This window comes from Podarcis tiliguerta (genome assembly GCF_965153285.1).
Source record: "Podarcis tiliguerta genome assembly, chromosome: 4".
NCBI lineage: Eukaryota > Metazoa > Chordata > Lepidosauria > Squamata > Lacertidae > Podarcis > Podarcis tiliguerta.
Window position 1 is genome coordinate 34,968,289 of NC_139537.1, and position 24,174 is coordinate 34,992,462.

General features: G+C 38.8%; 1 protein-coding gene across 3 annotated transcripts in view; it reads right to left on the bottom strand.

Annotated features, from left to right (window-relative positions):
* CBLB (Cbl proto-oncogene B) overlaps positions 1-24,174 on the bottom strand; it is a 58,450-nt gene that overhangs the window by 22,374 nt on the left and 11,902 nt on the right. For all 3 annotated transcript variants that reach the window (XR_014510571.1, XM_083438318.1, XM_083438319.1), the window contains exons 4-10: positions 13,510-13,656; positions 10,942-11,098; positions 9,416-9,537; positions 8,683-8,820; positions 7,687-7,774; positions 6,066-6,197; positions 2,492-2,695 (exon numbers count right to left, since the gene is read on the bottom strand). Coding sequence is in view for 2 of the 3 variants with exons in the window: in XM_083438318.1 (XP_083294444.1) it covers positions 2,492-2,695; positions 6,066-6,197; positions 7,687-7,774; positions 8,683-8,820; positions 9,416-9,537; positions 10,942-11,098; positions 13,510-13,656 (988 nt within the window). In the remaining variant the exon portion in view is untranslated. The remainder of the gene's footprint in view (positions 1-2,491; positions 2,696-6,065; positions 6,198-7,686; positions 7,775-8,682; positions 8,821-9,415; positions 9,538-10,941; positions 11,099-13,509; positions 13,657-24,174) is intronic.

Consider the following 24,174-nt stretch of genomic DNA (forward strand, 5'->3'; position numbering starts at 1 on the left):
CATATATTCCACAGTGATTGACAGAAGTCTAAACATTTAATTCACAAACATTATCTGACACTGATGCCAGTTTTGAAGACTTCTTTTCAACCTGTGTTGTTGTTTTTGGAAAATATTTATTGCTGGAGATACTGCAGTGTGCATGCTATCCTTCACAATAAGTGATTATTTGTTATTTTGCTGAGCTTTTTAGCTCTTCAATTGTGTTCCTGAGCCATTATTGCCTAACTAGTATTAATGCATTTAAACTGTTTCCATTATCACGGGTGCCATTGTGGTCTAAACCACTGAGCCTTTTGGGCTTGCCGATCAGAAGGTCAGCAATTCAAATCCATGCGAAGGGGTGAGCTCCCATTGCTCTGTCCCAGCTCCTGCCAACCTAGCAGTTCAAAAGCACACCAAGGCAAGTAGATGAATAGGTACCACTGCATTGGGAAGGTAAACGGCATTTCTGTGCGCTCTGGCTTCTGTCACGGTGTTCTGTTGCACCAGAAGCGGTTTAGCCTTGCAGGCCACATGACCCAGAAAGCTATCTGTGGACAAATGCTGGCTTCCTCAGCCTGAAAGCGAGATGAGTGTCGTACCTCATAGATGCCTTTGATTGGACTTAACCATCCAGGGGTCCTTTACCTTTACCTTTTTTATCACATCAATAGTACAGTCGTACCTCCGCTTACGTATCCTTCTGGATACGTAATCTTCAGGATGCGAACATGGCAAACTCGGAAGTATTTTTCTGGGTTTCGCCCTGAGCGCATGAGCAGAAGCACTCTACGCGCCGCGCGCATGCACAGAAGCGGTCCTCCGGTTGCGACTTCCTCGGGATGCGGCCGTGACCTCCAGAACAGATCCCATTCACAACCGGAAGTGCCAGTGTAGTAGCTTATCAGCTTTAAAACCTACTTCCATGGATGAGGTAAGTATTCCACATGGCCCCTCTGCTCAAACTGATTGACTACTTTTTAAGTTTGAGCTATTGCCCTGGGGGGATCTTACCTTTAGGAAGGAGGTGCCAGGAGGAGAAAGGAAGGATGATAGGTCAGGTGAAACCCAAGAGGGCCTCCTCTTGGTGGGCAGCTTGCTTTATACATCATTTGTAATGAGATGCACAATGTCTCATGATATGGTGGCACATGATCTAGGAAGCTTTGCTGCTGAGCAAAGCCCCTTTCCCTTAAGGTAAGCATTATTTCAATACGACAGTTGGGAGGGTGGGGCAGGGCAGAGGAAATCAGGCTGCTTATAAGTCAAGCCCATCATGATTTTTCAAACTTTCAACTTGAAAACAAGCAGTCAAACTGCAAGTTCAGCTGAGCAGCTGGGTGTTTGCCCATCTCTACCATTTTCTTATAAGTAAATAAAGTCTGTAAAGCATGAAATACTTTACAGTTTCAGTCTTAAAACTTTTGCAATTGAAATAACATGTCCACACTTTGTTCTTTAGTGTTTGTACAGGGTGAATAGACTTTTAAGAATCTGCAGGCTTGAGCCCAAATTAGACTACATGGAATGGAGGCATAGAAAAAAGGCATAACTGAATAATCATCAGCTTTAGCATTCTAAATCCAGACCAATTACAGTAGCTAGACTTTAATATTGTATGACAACTCGTGCTTTGAGAGCATTTGCACATGGTATATTGGTTGGGTTGATACAAGTTTAACGTATCAGCTATTCCCATTAGAGTTTTCCTGCGAGAAAGATTGTCACTTCGGTTTTGTGATTTATTCCTCAGACATTACAAATTTGCATTTTTTGCATGAAACAGAAAAACATATCTGAACCTCATTACTTTCTCTTCAGACATTACAAAGCAGCTACTAAATATGCTCAGGGCAATTGCTCTGGTTCTGGCAAAAGAGTAGCAAACCAGATGGTATAAATGTTTCACAATGCAAAGCAATCTGGATACTGACTCGGCATGATGTACAGCACCATGGAATTCCCAGATTGCTCTGAGACTGCAGCAAGTGGGTAGGGAGATCATGATTTCTCTTAAATGTTCTGAGCATGAAATTGGGTATTTCTGTCCGCAGTTGTGCAAATTGTGCTTTAGAAGGTAAACAGGATTCATTTTATTAAATTAGGAGATGGGTGGGGAAACTCCATCCCATGGGCCAATCTTGGCCTGCTAGGAGTTCCAATTTGGCCTGCTAGGCCATTTCCCCCAAACTTCTCCTCTCTGCCCATCTACTGACCTCACTGGGTTTAATTCTACATTGGCTGTGTATCCTGTCTGAAGGGAACAGGATCAAATAGCCAAGGCAGCAGAATTTAATCCCTGCTCATCAGTGAGCAGTAATGGCAGCAGAGACTCCTCTTTTCACACACCTGGCTGCTGCCTGCCCATTCACTTAAAGAAGAACAGTCAGCTGTTTTAAGCAGCACTTTTGCAAAGTGCTTAAAAACAGCCTTGACACTCCCATATTAGCCTCCAGAACTATATTTTAAAGCACATGATATATCTGGAAATATATATATATATATATACCTTCCGCACAGAAGCTAATCGATTCATCATTAAAGATTCTTCTCTGTCGTCGTCATCATCCAATTCGAGCATGGGTATACCAAAACTATCCATAATGCTGCAGCACCTTGTGTTCTCATCTCGGGGATCAAAGGGGTCCACAATTATGGGTTCAGTTCCTTTGATTTCACAGCGGCAGAAAGGACACCCCTGACCATCAGACTCCTATATGGGTGAAAAGCAAAGTCCTTAATTACTGAGCACTATTTTTATTTGTATGTATAGAACATTCCTCAAGAAAAGGGAAATCAGTGGAAAGAATTTTAATTGTTAATTAAAATTACTGCAAAAGAAAACCCAAATGAATGTCTGTTATTCAAATATAGTTCTGTTTTATTTTGTCTTCCAGGCTTGCCTCTTCATGAACGTTCAGATATACATCTGGACTTGCAGTTCTCACTAACATGTTGCAGTATTGTGAATAACTACACTAATGGGAACCTCTTTCATTTGGTAGAATTCCAAAAATTAGGTCAAAAGCTTTCATATCAATGAATTTCCACAAACATTTCTAAGCAATTAGGGACATATTATCTAATAGCTTTCAAAAGGTCATATTTGTTTACCTTGCACATGAACATCATTGGTATTATGTTCCCAAAATTGTTAAGAGGAATAAACATAAATCACCCAATCTGTTTTTCTCCCTAAAGAAGTAAGTTTTTAATTGTGCATGGTTGTTTTTTACATTTATAAGTAAATGCAACACAAACATAAACAACCGGAGAAAAAAATACACGTTTTAAAGAACGGAGCAAAAGAAAGGCAGGCAGGCAGAGAATATCACTTTACAGCATAGAGGTACTATTTACAGTATAGAGGTACTAACTGAGGGGAAAAGAATAAATATTTTTTGCTTTTTAACCACAGGCTCTATGCTTTATCAAGTGCTTTTGAAACTTCTCTCTTTCTTTCTTGTTTATTTATTTCTTTATCACATGCATCCTCACACCATTATGAATGTAAATTATATCTATTCAGTCAGACTTGCTTAAATAAGACAACATACAAGTGACTTTTCACACTGCCTACTGGAAAGGAATCTCCACATTTTGTCAGGCCTTGATAACTTACAAAATTCTGACTCTGCCTTATCCTCAAAATCAGAATAGGAGTGCTGTCCTGTGTCTGAAATTGCTCAAAGCTTTAGAGGCATAGGGAATGCTTCTGAAGCAAAATGCAAACAAATAAACGAACTCTGAACTTGGTCTCACTTTGTGCAGGAAGTAGTCACATTAAAAGAGGTGACTGTTACTAGCAACCTTGACAATGCATTTGTAGGTACCCACTTTGGGCTTTAAAATAAGCAATGGTTCTATACATATGAGTGATTAGCTATGCACACATATAAATTCAATTCAATGTTATAAGCTTACAGGAATATTAGGACAGTGCATGAGTATGAGAAAGAAACAATTTTTTAAAAAAAACCAGGATAAGTTCCTTTTTCTTATCTTATACATTTTAATTTTTATTTCAATGTTTATTTATCCTAGTTTTCTCTCCATTAAAAAGTACTGAGAAAGTTGACATTCAGTACAGAATACCCAGAATAACTGAAGACATGGAGTAGCTTATTTTATTTAATAACGCAGATGTTTCACTATGGGAAAAGGAGACTGGCAATTTCTCCTTAGGCATGTCTAATGAGCCATTATGACAGCAATTAAACACTAACCACTAGCAAGTATCAACTGACATTGCTACAGTATGTTCCTTTCATCAACTCATTAATTATACAGAAGTTAAATTTGCAATGAAGTTTGATTAAATAGGAAATGTGGCTGCTAATGCAAGAAAAGCCCAATGCTCTCTTTCTCATTAGAATTCACTTATTAAGGGTTACACTTTAGCTGGAAATACACGATCTGTGTGTTTGGTTTGGGCCATATTCTTCATCCCCACTGAGGCGTAGAAGGAGGAACAGCACTCCAATGGAAAGTTAACACCTGCAATTTGCCTCTGCACTTGTTTTTACAGCTGCTACACCTAAAGACCCAACAGAGAGTGAAATCCCCATTGGTGAAAGGAGGAAAAGGGATATTTTTAATTCAATTGCCACCATTTCTACAGCCTTCTTAGCATCCTTAATAGTTCTTTAGATTCCACCAGACAAACAAAAGCATGTAAAAACGGAGCCTAAAATTTATACACACAAAGATCACACTGGGTGCAATCTGAGAGAGTTTACTTCCTGAGAGTCTGCTAGAAGTAATAGGACTGGACTCGCTGGTAGCTTCCATCAGATTTAAGTGTGTTTAACTTTCTTTGAATGGTTTCTATTTTAAATGCTTAGGTACAATTTAGGTACAAGTAGGCAGAGTTCAGGCTTGTCAGATTAATTTAGCTTTTTCCGAGAACCCCAAGATCTACCAACAAGAGCCTGGCACAATATTCTAACATATAGCCTCTGAGCACGACTGAGCATAGCAAATTTTGTTTTCGTTACTAGAAAGAAGCAGAATGTACTGTACTTTCACATAAACATTCACTCCTGGTTAAGTTTTCTCATTTTGAGAAGCCGAAAAAGTTAATTTGAAGTGAGTTGCTTCAAATAGCCATTTTGAGCAGGATTTAATCTCTGTCCATCAGCTGACGAGCAGAGGTTACATCCTGTTGCCTTGTACCCATGATCATGTTCTCTGCTGGGTATGCAGCAAAAAGCCGTGGCGGAATTATAAATCCTGTCCATCAGTGATGTCAACTGATGGGTTAGTGTAGGCATGATTTGGGGAAAATAGACTTGCAGGCCAAACATGGATCCCTTTGTGGACCATGAGGCCTGGAGGCCAGAGGTTCCCCATCCCTACAGTAAGGGTTCTCCAGATCTGGTAAAGCAAAGGAAGAGGAGTAGGAGAAAGAGAGATGATTCACCAAAGCTTCCTCCTCAGCTTGGTGTTTTCTTGCTGGGTGAGTTATTTATCGCACAAGTTCTTAGGAGTGCTGATCGTTCGAGAAGTCTCTCTCTTCTCCACCCATACACCGCCACTTATCTTCTCCATCCAATAATTTTTAAACATCTTCCTTGACAAGCTTACACCTAATAATGCTGTTACTTGTAATTCTGAATAGCTTATTGATCTAGCTTTGAATACAGCCCTGCATTTATTTTCATATTTGACGAAGTGTGTCAAAGTGCAGGGCCAGATGCCCTCCACCCCATTCCATACAAAGAACATAACTGGACTGGCAACTGAAGCTTATTTCAATGTTGGTAACACGATAGCATTGTCCACAGCACCTGAGGCAGCACAATAGTTTGAAGTGGCTATGACAGTCCATGTAGCAACAAAGGGAAATAGCTGCCACTCTGTACCTCAGCATCTGCCACTTGAGGTGACCCTTTCACTTTGCCTATTATAGGACTGGCCTGACAAAGTGGAAGAAAAGTAGTAATATTTCAAAGCATATTCCTGAAGCCGATACTGCTGAAAAACCAGCAAAATGAACAGTGAAAAGAGGACCACAACAAGTCAGAAAATAAACCTACCTAAATATATACATATGGTGAATGAGTACAAGACAGACAACCTACCTGCCATGCTGTAAGGCAAGATGTGCACATCAGATGCCCACAAGGCTCAATCTTCACATCTTTGTCATTTTCTGCACAAATTTTACAAAGCTGGAATGTGGAACCCATTTCACAGTACAATTCATATTGTTCCTGAAAACAAGACTATTGCAGTTAAGTGGCTCTGTGGGATGGTAAGTTTACAGGCTTGCTTCTAACACAGTTTGAGGGTTTTAAGCAAAACAGTGTTTGAGATCACCTATTTTTGAAGACATTCATGGGACAGAAAATAACTCATAGTTACTGGCTAACATTGGTTAACATTATGATAGAAAACTATTTCAAAACTGGCATAACTTGAAAACAAATGGGGTTGAGGAGATACCCAGAAGACCTGGAAATGATACCTGAAAGCAGCAAAGGAATTATCTTTTTGTTAATTCCTCCTAATTTGCCATGGCAAGTGAAAGTTCATGTTCCAGCTAGAAAGTTGTGTCCATTTCCCTCTGTTGGGAACTAGAACTGCACGACAGCATGAAGTATCTCTAGCTTACATTTTAGTCTTTTCTAACAAAATCTTATCTTTGCCAAAGTTCTGCTCTTCTTCCTTAATTTTCCTGTCTTTTCATTTTTATAGTAGGTAAAATACCAATCAAAGATGTGTGAGGAAATTATAATCTTCCAATATCATCTTCAGCATGTCATCACTGCTAGAAGGATAATTATCTCCTAAGTGCTCATAACATTTGTACTCTAGGTGCCAATTCTTCCTTAAATGTCAGAAAAAATGTCACAATGCAAGCAGTAATTACAGCATTGTTAGCATACTCCACATAGCATGTAAAGGCAACCTGGGGGGTATTTGAGGGTTTGTTTGTTATTGTTTTTTTTTTTTCATTTTAAGTGATAGTGATTTATCTTTACTATGAAAAAATACTTTGTAATGCCTATCAAAACATCAAGTCTAACAACATGACACATGCATCAGAAACATTCAAAATGCAGCCTGGGTATTGGCCAATCCACAACAGCTACCGAGAATGAATAGCCCACCCTCATCAATATGACAAAACTACCAACGGATGGTGCAGAGAAGAAGAGATATGGATTTCTGGCCAACACTTCCTCATTTTTTTATCCTTTCACCATATATGACCAAAGGTCACTCAAGCCCTAAGATGTAATTATCACCAGAGAAGCATCCAGAGGGGTCAAGCCACTTGATAAAAATAAATTCACAGGCTACCAAGATCATTACGGTTTTAAACACCCTCCCTACTACAGTTCACAACAAACACACTAATTGCTTTTCATGAAGGTAACTGAATAGAGATTGTAAAGCAATTAATTATATTTTTGAGGTTAAGGATGATTTTATCTGGATGTTATTTTGAGACTATGGAATGATAATATTATATTTAGCATAATTATAAAGTAAATCCAAACTTTTTCAGAGAGCCCCTAGGCAAACCCATCTCATACATGTCCCACCAAAAGTGCCCTCACTCCCTAGCCACACCTCAATAGCGAGTGCCCATTAATGGGTGTAAATGAACATCTTACTAAAATCTGGCATTTAAATCTGTTGCATTGTTTTTTATTAATGTTTTTGCTATAAATGAAGTGATAATATGCAACATACCTGTGTAACTTTTATGTGATCATGTGGGGTGGGTTCACACAGTCCTGTCAGATCAGGATTATAACTTCTTCCATCTGGGTACAGATAGCTGGATTGCAAAGAAATAAAGTTTACAATTTTACATTGCTTCTAAATTTTTTAACATTTAATCACACAATGTGCACTAACATGTATATAGCTACATGTTAAGAAAACCCAAACATATGGCTTTCCAAATGAATTTGCTAAGACTGGTTCACAAGGTCACTAGACTAGTTCACAAGGTCATTAGACAACACAATTCACAACAGTTACACCTGAAAGCATTCTACCACCAAGCTATTCATGAATGGTAAATTTAGATGAGGGTTCCAATGGTTTTCTCACCCCACTCTAAGCATTTGCTTCCAACAACTTTTCCATTTCCTCTTGCCATTCATTACTATATCCATGTTTATGTTGTTTTTCTATATGCACTATCTGTTGATAATTGTAGCCCACTTTTCATTTCATTGTCGCATATAAGTTCACCCTCACCTCTTCTCTTCTCGTCTCCTTGTTTTACTGTTAAGTCAGCAACATAGACTCTAGTTTGCCTACATTGGGACACTAAAGAAGAGTGTTTCCCTTTCCCTGCATGAAAATTATGAGCACTCATTGCAATAAAGATCTAATTTTATATTGGATAACTAAACATTGGTCAGACTGAAATACAGTGGTACCTCGGGTTAAGTACTTAATTCGTTCCGGAGGTCCATTCTTAACCTGAAACTGTTCTTAACCTGAAGCACCAGTTTAGCTAATGGGGCCTCCTGCTGCTGCTGCGCCGCCGGAGCACGATTTCTGTTCTCATCCTGAAGCAAAGTTCTTAACCCGAGGTTCTATTTCTGGGTTAGCAGAGTCTGTAACCTGAAGCGTATGTAACCCAAGGTAACACTGTACATACCACTCTTAGGTGCATCCCATCTGTCAAAGAACCAAGATTCTGTATTTAAAGTAGTAAACATTTATACTCACAATCCTTCCCGGCTGCCATCAATCAGAGCTTGAAATAAAGGCTTATTATGAGGTATTGTCTGTAAAATATTTCCATCGCCAGTGACATATCCAATGGCCCACTGTCCAAGTCGAGTGCAGCTTAATCTGAAAATGTAGCTATAAGGCAATGTTACAAAAACACACTTAACAACATACGAAAAGATATCCTGGATCAGGCCAAAGGCCCATCTAACCCATTGCCCTCCATGTTGTTTCACCCTCAATTTCCATTAGCTCAAAAATATGATGGGAGATGTGGTCTGGCAACATCTGGAGGGCCAGAGGTTAACCATCTCTCCACTAAAGCTGCAGTATGTGGTGCCTATAGCCCACCCTCTACATGAAAAACATGGGTCCTGTTAAAGGTTAGGAAAACTTTCATTTAAAATTAGAAAGAGGGGTAATAATCCCCCCAGTTCTGAAAGAAATGTAAAAAAATCTGAAAGCAGCACATTTAAAAGGCTCAGCACTTAAAACAAGGGATCTATATTTATTAGACTTTACTATGTTCACATAAGTGCATTTTATAATTTTAAAATGCAAATTCAATCAGGTGAGCAACACCAGGATTGCAGGTTTTTCCAGTGTAGCTAGGAATCTCAGAAAGTATACCAAGTGAACACTGGTCAAAATAGCACAAAGAGAAAAAGGTTTTACTGAACACAAAGGTCAAATGACCCTCTTCTAAGAAGTATTAGCAAAAATGCATTACCTTCCTGGTTTGGTGCTGTATTTTTGTAACCGTGCTTTAACTTCATCGTAAGTCAGAAATGCCATATATCCAGGATGCGTTACAGCTAGGAAGTTCCAGTTTCTTAATATTGAACCCCAAGGCTAAACACAAAGTGAAAAAAATACTGTATTTTTGTCCCATCGTTCCTCCAATCATTGTGGTGGCATACACTGCTATTTCCCCACTACACTTGTGACCATGTGGGGTAGATTAGGCTGAGAAAGAGGGCCAGCTTGAGTGTAACAAGCTTACTAAAACATGCTTTTGTAAGTCAGGATTTTGTTCCATGATTTGGTAAAGCAGGCAATGAGCTTCATGCCTGTGGGCTCCCTGGATTTCTCTCTGTGTTACTGGTTTCTGCCATGATTACTTTAAATCACAGTTTATCATTTTGGAAATAAAGCGAAAGTGCTTTAAAGTAAGCATGATTTTTAAAAAACACTGAAACCAGCACATGAGGGGAAGGGGAGCATGAGAACTGTATCAATCTTAATAAATCATGGTTTATTAAGCCAGGATCTTTGTGTCTAAACCAGCACATAGTGACTGGGCCAAGGCCACTCAGTAAACTTCAGGGCTAGATGTGAATTTTTGCTCAGCTATCCTCAGTCCAAATTCAACATTCCAGACAGTCACCATATCAAAGTGTCTCACAATGTATGCAAGATATACTTCTGAAGTCTATAGAATTATTAACATAATTCATTCAATGTACGTGATTAACTTTGATACAATTTAACTGGGGGAAACATGCCTAGGTTCATAGCAGGTGAAGAAAAGCCTACTGTCAGCTAAATATAAACCGTTGCTCCTCATGAAGCAGCTATCAAAACTTAGATCTTCAATCAAAACTATTTTTCTCTCTCTCTTTATATACTGCCTTTAATAAAAATAATATTAACATGATTCACAATGCAATAAAACAATGCAATAAAACATAATAGAAAGCTGTAATACCCAACATCAGGGGCCCAAGACTACAGAAGCAATTTCTATAATCTTACCTAGTGTTAAGTATGCAATTTATCACAGCAGTGATGCATGGTAAAATACTAAACCTGCCAATTATTACAATTGTTATTTGGAGGTATATAGAGTTCAAGAATATAAACAGATCCTATCTCATATTCCCATACCCAGATGTTTAATTTGACTGAGTCTTTAAGCTGCCCTCATAAAGAGAAGATTTTTTCTTTTCTCATCTGTACTCTCTCCTTACACCATTATAATAAGTAAACTTTTTTTATATTTAAAAAGTTAAGCCAAAGATAATTCACACAAATAAAGTTTCTACGATAAACCAAGCCTCAGCTTTATTCAGTTTTAATCAGACTTTTTTCTTGACATTTTCTCTGAACAAAATGTGGCAAAGATTTTTGTTTTTAACTGAACAAAATGGCATATTGACTTCAACCATTAGTGAATGCTTTGTAGGGTTTAAAGAAACATACTTGGTTGTAGACAACATAGGAAGAGGATGATCAATATTACGCTGAATATTTTACCTGGAATAATCTGGTGAAGATATCAAATTCAAAGACTGAAATGTAGTCATTGCAGGTTAAATCAATAGTAGATTTCAAAGCCATTGCTTCCAAACCAGAACTAATCTGATGCACTTCATGCAGACACTGACGGAACACCTTCCAAGGCACTATGGTTCTGTAATGCAAAAACAGTATTGAAGTGTTACACAATATGCTACCATTGTCTAAGTAACATCACATCCTGTAAAATCAGAGCCATGTAGGTTCATGATTACACATCATGTTCGATTACATCTCCAGGTGAAGGGTTACCAGCAACCTTCTTCTGGCAGCACCATGGCCGGGGCAAGGAAAGAAGATAGAATTGGTGTCTGAATGGCACAGCAAGATTTTAAGTTGGCACCGGCGGGAGGGGAGAGCACCATTCAAGGTCTACTTCAGGGGGCAAAATTACTTGTGTCAGCACAAAATTACTTGTGTCTAGGTAAAAGATACACAAAGGCATGGATATGTGCCTTTGGTGGTGGCAAGTCACACTTTGGAACATACTGGAAATATACCTGGCCAATTCCTTTTGGTAAAAAATTGATTGCTCAGAAAAAAACATTTAATACTGGTTCACAGCCCTTTAAATAATGTGCAGATTTTGGAGGCTTCTTAAAATTGGTATCTTCACATAATTCTTTTCAAAGATTTTCCACTTGTATGATGACAACTATTATCATTCCTGTGCTTTCCAGTTTATTGGAATGAGTACTATTGCTCAGATCTCAGAATGCACCACCCACAAACGAGAGGTAGCAATACATTTGGGGAAGCCCTGAGGTATGTAGAAGGAAAAGAAACTGAAAGTAGGGAAGGGGAGAACCCAACACAGCACCAAGGACTCAGTGAGCACTGAAGGATGACTGACTATTGAGGGAGGATGGAAAACTGGATGGAAGGAGAAAGCAATGGAGCATCTTGGGTGAATAGCATTGGCTGACTGAAGGAAACACTGTACAAGAGCAGCCCACACTGCAAAACTGTGTTTCAGGTCCCATTTGCTATTCCTGTTATTTGTTCACACTTCAACTCTCTGACAATAGAGTAACTAAAATGCTAAATAAATAGATAACAATTACTTAAGACCACCTGAAAATGTGGACTACAGGGGGAAATATTGCTATTGGCTTCAAAGTTAATAGCCCCACCTTTAAATGATATTTAAAAATAGCTCAAACCAGGAAGATGCTGCCCATCATGATTCATATCCAGACAGTAGCTGAATGCAAAATTTTAGCAGTAAGCTTTCTGAAGTCTTAGTGCCATCTCAGCAAATTTCCCAGCTAATATATAGTGTAGATTTTTTCCCTTTTGATTTATTACCACATGTATTCTTTCCTAATATACCCAGATGTTTCAATAATGCAACTTGCTGAAAGACAAGTAGGTAGATAGGTTGTAGGGTGTGAGGTTTTGAAGAGCCTATACTCAAATAGTTACAGTCACAGACCTGCCATAAGCAATCTTGCCAAAGGAATTTCCTACCTTGAAGCAAAAATAGCTCACAGGGAGTGGCTGTGTAAGAACTCTGTGGTAAACTTCACAGAATGAAATTTTAGATGGGATCAAACTCGCAGAGGTGAGCAGGTTCATTAATATATGGATTACACAGAAATTAGTTTCAGTCTTCCAGATCATGCTGAATTTCAACACAACCTTCAGCACTAAATAAGGTCATAATCACTTCCTAGTACAATAAAGGCACATTTTCTTACTTGTGCAATGTCAACATGTTACCTTATATATGGACTGTTGTTTTTCAGGGGTATTATATTTTCTGAGAATTTTAATACAGTATTTTTCTGCATCAGGAAATGTAATACTTAGATAACACCTGTCATGGTAACTGTGGAATATTTAAATTTATTGCCTTATAAAACTTGTTATCAATAATCACAAACCCACTCCTACCATTTGAATATAGGTACTAAAAATGGACCTTTCTGTCCAAGCCTTCCTCAACTGCTGACCACTAGAATGTACAGCTTCATATTGTTAGTTTCAGTATTGTTAGTTTTAGTAATCTAATTTTCCTTTTGAACTTTTATATCAATTACCTGAATATCAATATTGAGTTTTATTGCGGTTTTTTTGAGTCTCTGACTCCTTACTGTAATCTGCTTCAAGATATACAATTATATAGCAAATTGGTCTAGAAACAAAGGCTAGAACACAAGCGGCAAAAGATGTGTTGCGAATGTCACTGAGTACAAGTTTAACAGGCCTACTGTGTGGTGGCGAGGAGGTGTCTCGCTTCTCTTCCTCCATTGCATCCTCAAGTAACTGTCCAGCACACCTTCTTTGTACTGTCTGGGGTCTGTTAACATCTACTTCAGGCAATTAAGTCTGCTATGAATAGTTCGCAAGGCACTTTAGCCACATCTGGTCAAATCCTTACGTGACAAGTGTCTCTTATGTACTTGTCCTTATACATAAATGTTAAAAGGATACTAAAAAGGGGGCCGGGGTAGAGAGAGACTTCAGGATATCCTTGGGAATCATATGCAACACAAAAAAACTTGCAAAATTGACTATACTTACTTCTCACCGAAAAACTTCTTCCAGAATTCTGCAGCATCAGCTTTTGTGATACGAAAGTTGTCACCCTGGAACTGACCATTAGGGAAGATTGCCTTGATTTCTGCAAGCATGTGACTGAAGATGAGGGACAGCTTTGTAAGATTTCGCCTTTCAATGAAATAAAACAGGGGGTAAACTAAGCAAAATATACCAAAGAAGTCTCTTGTTTGAAAGGAAAACGAAGACCTGAATTTCAAAAATTCAGAAAGCAACATGTGTCCCATGCTTTCTTATTTTTAAGACCACATTCATACCACAATTAAACAGTGCTTTAGAAAACATTTGCTAAATAATAATGCCACTTCTTGGGTACATTTTAAGGTATTTAAATAAAAACAAAAGCCATATATTAAATTGTTTATGTAGATTCAAAAATCTTCAGTAAGGGAAGTTACTGCACTTTAAAAGGTGAAATATAGCCATATTCAATGCAGTTGTTTCATAAAACTGTTGAGGTTATGTCACAAGAAACAGCAAAAATTGATAGTTCTATTGTTACAAAACAATGCCTCAAGTAGCCACTGTAGGCAATTAGCACCAAATAATAGAAGATTTGTAAGACATAGTAAGACAAAGGAAAACAACTTGTTGATACTTATTGAATGATAGCCAGGGAAATCAACTGGTTTTACAAAAGGAAGTGAAATTTATTTTAAACCACACATTAAGTTATTCTAAGGGCAAAACTGCTTTTCACAAAGTTCTTTCTAGCATAGATTTATTTAATGTACGCATAACATTAAATTTCACATTCCTTCCTGCAGAGGCACAGTTTACTTTCAAATAAAAATGAAACATGTTCCAGGTGTAAAAAATAAAATGCAGGCAAAAATACTTTACTAGCCCATTTACGAATGTCCACATGCATGTCACAGGTCAGATAGTGAGCCTAAAGAGCTACTTGTTTTGATAAAAATTGCTAATTGTCTTAGGCAAGTAGCAAATTACAAAGTTGGCCTTGATCTCAGCTTTTCAACAGCCTGCAGTTTTCAGTTATTAACACACAGGGAAGCTTCACAGACTTGTATTTTTCAATGTACATAGTACTTTACACGCAGTAACATTAGCAAGGAAACAGAAAAATTCTGACCCCAGGGAGCACACAGTCAAAATTTGGGAACCATTCAGAAACTGGAAAAGCAAGGTTGACAATTTAATGTCCCATGATGACTTTGAGTGATGTTACATTGGGGGTATTGTGATTAATTAAAGTGACAGGCAGCTCAGAGACACAGACCCTGAACAGGGAGGCCCAAGGCTGGCATCAGAGTGAGACCCTGACAGATGGCCAATGATGCCTCTCCTGTGTGCGTTCGAACATATATTTCTCTCCAAACTGGCACACTTTTCTTATTCAAAGTAGTCTGTGGTATGTCATTGATATTTGAAGTGTATGTATTATTAACTTTGTAGTGTTCTTCCTTTTCATTCTTGTGTAAATTCTATTCTTTAATAAGGTTTGTATTTTTAAAAAAGGTCATCTTGGTCCACTAACAAAAGGAAAAGTGCTAAGACACGTCCTAAACAATGCTTGTATCAGAAACTCAGTATTAATGAAATATGTTACTACCCGGGAAAAGTTCTGGAGCTGCCTGAGCCGCAAAGGCAAATTTAATTAACATATTCTGGTAATGCTCAAAATTGTGTCTGACAATATCCAAATGTAAACCAAAACCCAACCCTCCAATTCAGTAATTGTCATACCAAACTGAGCAACAGTATCTTCAAAGGTGCCCAAATCAATGAAGTTTCCAATCAATGGTTTCCAAACACAGACCCAAATCTGCTCCTCTAGCTCGGGAACTTTTGTATCAAAATGGTGCCATTTGTAAAGGTTTGTCCCACAGTTTGTCCCACAGTATCCAGTGGTTTCAAAATGTAGACAAAAACAGCTCTATCTTGGGGACCGTCTGTGTAACAATACATCAAGAGGCACCCAAGTTCATAAAGGACAAACTACTTTCCAAAATATATAGTAGATAAGCAACATAATTAAACAACTTAGTTAAACTCAGATAGAAAAGAGGTGAGAAGCAACTAGGTGGTGAATAAGTGATATCAGTGACTAGATCTTCAGCCTATGTAAGCACAAACAACTATTTCTAAATGTCAACCGTGGCATGCCCTGACCCGCTCTAACAGCTAGAATTTCCCCCCAAAGTGTGTAACCATCATCTCCTACTTGTAGATGAAAACCACTGCATCTTGTTTGTAACCTCAGCAGATAAGATAAATGATCTGTTATCTTTCCCCTGACAACCTCTTAATATTTTCTCTTTAATATTCTACTCTAGCCTAAACTTACCCAGTTTCTTTAGCTCTTCTTAAGATTTGCCTTTGAAACATTTATAGTCTTTTAGAACTCGTCTACTATATTGTTTCCAATTTGCCAAAAATATACACAGCTCCACGTGGTATTCCATATGTGGTCATAATTTGAAAGGATGCTCTTTTCCTTACTTGTAATGCCCCACCCCGAAAGCACTAGAAACTCCAATGAAACACAGATGAAAATGTATCTGCATGCACAGACCCTAGAACAGGCATAAGCAAACTTGGCCCTCCAGATGTTTTGGGACTACAACTCCCATCATCCCTGACCACTGGTCCTGTTAGTTAGGGATGGTGGGAGTTGTAGTCCCAAAACATCTGGAGGGGCGAGTTTGCCTATCCTTGCCCTAGAACAAGTGTTTCTGATCAGACCACAAGCCAAGCTGGTACTCAGGAAAGGATGGGGAAGAGACTTCAGAGCAGGAGAAAGGACAGCTTCCTCCCCCCCCTCGCCCCCTAACCTGGTTGTCCAGAAATCAAAGGGGGGGCAGTTATTCAGCTTCAACACAGCTCTTGATACCTATCTTTAATATTCATGTCTATGTAATGCATTTTAGCAACACATAACCTTAATATGCTGATAAAGTACAGTGGCACCTTGGTTTACAAACTTAATCTGTTCTGGAAGTCCATTCTTAAACCAAAACTGTTCTTAAACCAAGGCAGTTTCCCTAATGAGGCCTCCTGCCGGCCGGTGCCCTTCCACTGTTCGAATTCCATTCTTAGACCGAGGTAAAGTGTGCAAACCGGGACACTACTAGGAGTGTTCTTAAACCAAGGCACTATTGTATACTGGATGCAATTCAAGGAACCTGCACTAGCCTACAGAGAACACACATCTAGCATGCAATCCCCTTCCTTTAGTCCTGGTGTTTGCAGCTTAGCTTTTGAAGCAGACTTTAACTTGGTTGAATTGGCAAATATAACAGGTTCTCTTGAAATAATTTCTTCCCAGACTCCAGCTCTGGTCAGGATGGGCTCACATCTCTCCTCCCTTCTCCCCTCAGTCAGGTTTTGTCTGTGCTCTGCACTGACCAACTAAATCATTTTATTTCACCCTACTACAACCACAACCTGAAATAATATACTGTGGGCAGGAAGGAGGAGAGCACCGACATACATGAATAAATACCTTTAAAATACTTTAAATAAGGTATCTGCAACAAAATATCCCTGTGTGTTCAAGCCTTCAATAAAAGGGTTCATGTTCAATACACAAGCCAGTCTGGAATTCATAGCGTAGAGTGGGGAACCCCAGGAGGGACAAAAAGGCCAGTTTTTCTTCTCACCCTCTCCTAACCTGTCAATGGATTCTCAAGTGACTTCTGTGGCCTGGAGCTACTATCCTCTAGCTTAGGCAGGTTTAAGAGCTACAGCTATTCCTGGACTGGAATAGATGGGACTTCACTTGTCCATGCTCTGGTGACCTGCTTAGATTACTGTAATATATTCTTTTGTGGGGCTGGCCTAAAAGTCTGGAGGCTGCAGCTAGTGCAGAATATGAATGCTTGGCTGCTAAGTGGGTCAGCCTTATGGGATCATGTGTCAGCAATCCTGAATCATGCACTGGGTATGCAATTATATTTAAATGTTTTTATATGTTTTATATGTTTTCAAATATGTTTATATTTTATTTTAAATTGCATTGTTTTAGCATTTTGGTGTTTGCTTCCTTCCCTGGGCTCCTTTGAGTGGAAGGGCAGGATACAAATTAATACTAATAAAATAAAATAAAATGCAGCTGCAATGAGGCAGAAGCAAAAAGAACAGAAACAGAATTATCTAACTGCAAAAGTCTAGTTTAATAAATATATTTTAAGGAGGTACCAAAATACCATCGGAGATAGTGCCTGTCTAAATTTTGTGTGTGTGTTTGTATAAAATAAGTACTACAGATTACATTTAACTTTCTAATGAAATAATGGGTTCTTACTACAACTCAGTATTTTGATCTATATATCATGAAAGGCACATATGTCTTACAAAGCTATTTCAGGACCAAAATCCCACTATTCTTTATTATTTTCACCTGTATGTTTCCCATCTTCACACATATGAAGTGGTCTGTCTTTTCTTAATATCATTCTGAAGACTTCAAAAGTGAAAGGAAATAATAGAGCAAGTTTTCCTTTCATCATAAGCATCTTGTTGAATACTGCTCTTCAGTAATGAGCTTGTAGCACTGATTAAAGTGGAAAATAGTAGTTTTGTTTCTTTTCATAAAGCTGAAAGGAAAACCCTCCTACACTCTCCTTCGCAAGACTGAATCCCCACTTTGTTGGTCAAGCATCTTGCTCACATTATGGAACCTTTTTTTACAGATACGGAATCTCCCACACAACTTCTCACAACACTAATTTCTTATAAGCCATATTACTCAGTGTAAGACTGGAGAGAATGCCTGATCTCCCCATGAGGCTATGGGCATTTTCATTAAGGTATTGGTATGAGTCATACAACTAGATAATACAAACTCAGCGCAAGCATTCAGCACGGTAACATTGCTGGCCATTTGGTCTCTTAGCATGTCAAATTGTAATTGGCCAGTACAAGCCACTACCTCTGAGCCACTCACCTTCTTCTCAAATAATCACAGGAAATAAGACAGGAAATCTATTATCAATAGACTGCAACTTGTTTAACTGTGGGCATTAGTCATACAAGGAAATAATCAGACACAGGTCTACATGCTGCAAAAGTATTTCACTTGATTGTTAAATGATGTGCTACTTGAGACTGCCTACCAACTTTAAATATTCATACACAACAAATATTCCACTTTTTGCAAATCATGATAATAGCTGTGAATAAGGCACTTGCTTTATTTCCATTTCACTAATCTTCATATAAACTTCTTCTATTCCAAAGCGAACATGTCAAAAACAAAATTTCCCAAGCACCACGTTTGTTTGGGAGGAATATCTATGTATCCCATTTACCAAGAGTAGCTATGTATTCACAGTGCCAGAGCCAACACAGCTTTCTAAGCAGTTCCCAACATCTTGATTTCCTGACTATTATGAAAATGGTTCAGATACGAGTCACAAGGCATAGTGTCTACTGTTGAAAGGGCAAACTATACCAGAACTCAAGTGAAAGATGTGTAAACTGCAATATGCTACCAATAATTTAAGTCAGTATGACCATTTTTTTCTGAAAGCTGCAGTGCATTATATTCCCTAACACTCTTTCCTCAGATTCAAAAGCCCACAAATAGCGTGTATAAATGAGTTACATCAGATGCTTAAGATGGAAGAAATAACGACTAGAGAAAAAGCTACAAGAAATGTATGCAGGTAATTAGAAATCCCACTGCAGTAGGAATCCCATGTCCAACCACAAATTATATGTCTATGAAAAAATATTCTGTGGGCCTGCAGAATGCTCACACTCTTCATTTGTTCAAAACGCTGCTACTGCTGAATTTGCATTTTGCTAAGCCATCCCTGCCTATCATTTACCTGCAGTGGAGTTGCTTCCAACAGCGTCACTTTTCCAGCTTAAGATTTCAGAAACCTGTATAGGCTTGATACACTTATCTTCACACTACAGGTCTATACTGCTAAGACCCAAATACATTCCACTAATTTGTTCTAGGCAAGGTTTTTCGGTTTATTATTTTATTGTTATTTTAAATATATCTATCTTTAAAGAACCCACTGAATTCAAGGGACTTACCTGGGAATAAGTCCTACTGCACTAAATGAGAGTTTCTTCTGAGACATGCACGTAATTGTGCTGCTATGCTATCAAAGGGAACAAAATGTTCAGATCTCTACATGCAATGAAAGGCCAATTCTATACAGTGGTACCTCGGGTTACATATGCTTCAGGTTACATACGCTTCAGGTTACACACTCCAATAAGCCAGAAATAGTGCTTCAGGTTAAGAACTTTGCTTCAGGATGAGAAGAGAAATTGTGCTCCGACGGCACGGCAGCAGCAGGAGGCCCCATTAGCTAAAGTGGTGCTTCAGGGTAAGTACAATTTCAGGTTAAGAACGGACCTCCGGAACGAATTAAGTACTTAACCCGAGGTACCACTGTACACACATATGGCAAATTCCTCAATAATGTTTTAATTGGACCAGGATCCAAAGAGCCCTACACTGGTATGGAAGCACTTGTGTGTACCTATGGGATAACTGCCAGTTTTCCTTTCCAGCTGCAGCTCCTCACAACTTGACGAATATAATTCACAGTGTGCATGTGGAACACCACACACAGCACATTTCCAGCCTTTTGTGTTCAACAGAAACCTAAATAAAAAGCTATAGAATAGACCATTTTGCTGAGTTTCCCTATAGAAGAGAAACTAAAAAAATCCCCCATACAGATGCAACAGCAGGTTTATATCTAATAGGAGTGGGGGTTGGTTGCCTTGCTTATGCTTATCTTATTAGTATCTCAGCATATAGTATTAGGGAGAAAAATCTAAGCACAAGCTGCTTGACAGTGGAATGGTGATGGACTCTCCTTTAAGCAGAAGTTGGATGGCCATCTGTCATGTGTGCTTGAGTTCATATTCCTGCAATGCAGGGGGTTGGACTAGATGACCCTTGGGGTCTCTTCTAACTCTACAATTCTACAATGCTAACCATAAAAGGAATGCATACATTCCATACAGATACAGTACAGAAAGTGGGGTGGGGTGAGCAGGGACAGGAAAAAGAAAATCATTAAGTTCTTAGCGGTAAGACTGACTTAATGTATTTAATTTATGCTGCCTATCTTTAAGGTTCTCCCAATCCAAATGTTATCAACAGCTCTGAAACATAAAAGCAACACTCATTTATTAAGTTTAATTGAAGATTGGATACATTTTGATTAGCTTAAGGGGTTTTAGAGGAGGCACTGTTGGTGATTATTTGCACTGCAGACCTTAAAGCATTTACTGTTCTAATCACTGAGAGAAGGAACTAGACCTAGTGATTTTATTCATAAACGGCACCAGCTCATTGCTTCTGCACTGCAAAAACAGTAGTTAACTGGTAATCTTAATAGCTAACTTGGAGGGGAAAGGGTTTAACTCCACAAGCACATTATTATTTATTGCTCTTATCATAGAACAATGATTAGGCAGGTTGTAACATAACCAGATTACACACTATTTGGCATCAGAAGGATCACTGCTTGCAAACAATGTGGTGCTTTTAAAAAGGAAAAATATAGTTTGGGCTACATGAACAACAGGGATAATGCAAACATTTACTGTATAGGCGACCACCTCTCATCTGGATACCAACTGAGTCAACAACAAACTATATCACTAAATGTCTCTGATCAGCACTGATTTTATTATGAAGCTCTGAAAGCCATTGCTGTTCATTCTTCACAGAGTATTAATTAATAGGATTAAAAGTAAAAGATCAATACCATCAGGATGTTGCTGCCTTTTCATATTTCAAATAAAATCTGTGTCTACTCTAATGTTAAGGCAGCATGCAAACAGCTTCTCTGGAACAAGGATGGAGAAATGTGATCCTCCAGATGTGACAATTGATCATGCTGGCTAGATCCCCAAAACTGGAGGGCCACAAGTCCCCTGTTCTGGATTAAACTGACACACACTCAGGAAATTTTGACAAAATGATGACACCAAAATACATAATAAAAACAAAAGCAAACCAACAACACCCACAACATGATCTGAGAAACATATACCAGGAAGAATCCAAGCCACTGCGCATTGCATCAGCCACAGTTTTTTAATACTTCTCAAAGGCACATCCAGAACACATCCAGCACATCCACAACAGTAACATCTGGAAATGGCCAAGGCATGCAACATTATGACCAGATCCGTCTTCTCCAAGAAAGGGTGTAGCTGTAGTGGGTACAATACCCAAAGCAGAACAAAAGCACTCCTGGCTACAGCATTCACCTGGGCATCCAGAAGCACACCCAAACTGCAAACCTGATCCTCTACAGGGAATGCCACTCCATCCAGAACAGTATGTACTCCCACTCCAGATCAACTTGTCTACCGGCCATCAATACCTCTCTCTTGTCTGGATTGAGCTTCCACCTGTTAGCCATCTACAGTCCATCACTGCATCCAGGCAATGGTTAAAAGGTTCTATAATCGCCTGTGTGTTCCTTCATTGCTGTTTTAGTCCTTTTCCTAAGCATTTCATTAAATAACCAAGGAACAGAGTTCAATACAATGAGCAGGGGCACTTGGGAGTGATCCCATCAACCAATCCAGGTCATCTTCCCATTCCACAGATCAACCACGGATTTTGTGGGATTGTCAGCTGAATTGGCTGGCCTCCATGTTTTCAGATAAGAATCATTTCCTATTCTCTCTTTTATCAAACTCTTTAACAGCAACTAAATATGCTTAAATTAGCAATTTTAAGAAGTACATTTTAACATTAGAATGCACATAAAACACTCAGGCAATAACTTCATCACGGCAGTATGCCTGGACTTAAGGAGGTTTTGATTTGTTTTTGTCATAGACTGCCAGAATATATTTCTGAAAAAGACAGCAATGTGCCACTTCAAAGTACTTCCTCTTTTAAAAAAAATTCTACCAGGCTTTCATATTTCTAATTAAGACATTCTGTTCTGAAAAACTGTTCAAATAAGCAACATTAAGTTACAACTAAACACAGCTTAGGGATATTTATTCACCAGTTTGAGCTCTCCTTTGCCATAAATTGTAAAGTTCACAAAGGATTAGCCATACCTATTTTAAAAACATTTTTTAAAAAATGTTTTAAAAACATTACCCTGTTTGCTTTAACAGGGAAATGATTTGTGTGACAATAGGAAGTAAACTGAGAATCACTGGCCAAGTTCAGACATAACAAGCCAACCACAGTTTGTTACATGAATATAAATGGAGGACCTCATGCTTCTAGTTACGTATATCAGTGGTCCACTTCAGATGCAAGAACCTACCACAAGCCTCAAGTAAATGTGTCTTCCCCTCCCCCCCTTTGTATGCAAGGGACAAAGATCAAAGCTTTCACTAACAGTAACAAACTGTAGTTTCTTGCTGTTTTCAAGTGGCAAATGGTAATTTATTCAACCAATTTTATTAATAAGCTAGGAAACTTCAAAACTCCTCCTACTGAACACAAATAAGGGGAAGCAAGCTTGCCTGAGCATGTGCCAGCTTACCCATGTGGCAATACATGGTATGTTGTTACATCTGAACTGAGTCACTAACACTGAGTAAGAAGAGGTCCTCCATCATGAAGAAGACAGTGTTCATCCACCCTCTCAAAGAAACTGAAGACCCAGATCAGTATACTACTCACTTATGTTTCCACTGCTTTTTGGTTTTAGTAGTTGCTCGCTAATATGGAGGCAGAAGTGGGACTTGCAAATATATATATACACAGTGTTTCCTTTCAGTGTTCATGCCGGGCAATCACTTCCTATTTCAAGATACAGGCCACTTCCCAATTGCATGCATTTGGCACGAATATGAACTCTTTTGCACACTGTTTTTGCCATGAAAAGGAAGCGGGATAGAATAGGGCGGGCTTAAGTGCCTCGGAATGCAACCCCCAAACAAATGGGGAGTTGCCTGTACTCCATTTCGTTCCTCCTCTTTCTTGATTTTACACCCCAACTCCAGCAAGACACTGAGCATCCTTAGATATCATTAGGTTGGGTTGTGGTGGCAGCAGAACTTAGGGTTGTTGATTTTTCTACTTCTGTAAATCTCCAGTGTGATGTAGTTAAGAGCGGTAGTCTCGTAATCTGGGGAATCGGGTTCGCCTCCGCTCCTCCACATGCAGCTGCTGGGTGACCGTGGGCTAGTCACACTTCTTTGAAGTCTCTCAGCGCCACTCGCCTCATAGTGTTTGTTGTGGGGGAGGAAGGGAAAGGAGAATGTTAGCCACTTTGAGACTCCTTAAAAAGGGAGTGAAAGGTGGGATATCAAATCCAAACTCTTCTTCCTCTTCTTCTTCTTCTTCTTCTTCTTCTTCTTCTTCATCTTGTTCACTAAGAATGCTTATTACCTGCCTCTTGTTGTTTCCCAAAGCTGGATTTATAAGAAGTACAATCCAATGCAAGTTTAGCGAGAAGCAAGTCTGGATTCAATGGGATTTATTCCCTACTAAGTATGTTTTGGATAGCAACCTACATCATCTACTTCCATTTGAATTTTACTTGGCATCACTCAATGATGCACACATTCAAATGCAACACCACATGTTGCTAGCCACAGTTATTATAAAAAAAACTTCTCCACTCTTAAACCTGTGTTTTGAAGTGACGTTTTCCCCTGCATCTGACATTATATGGGATCTACAAACTGTGTAAGGATTTTATA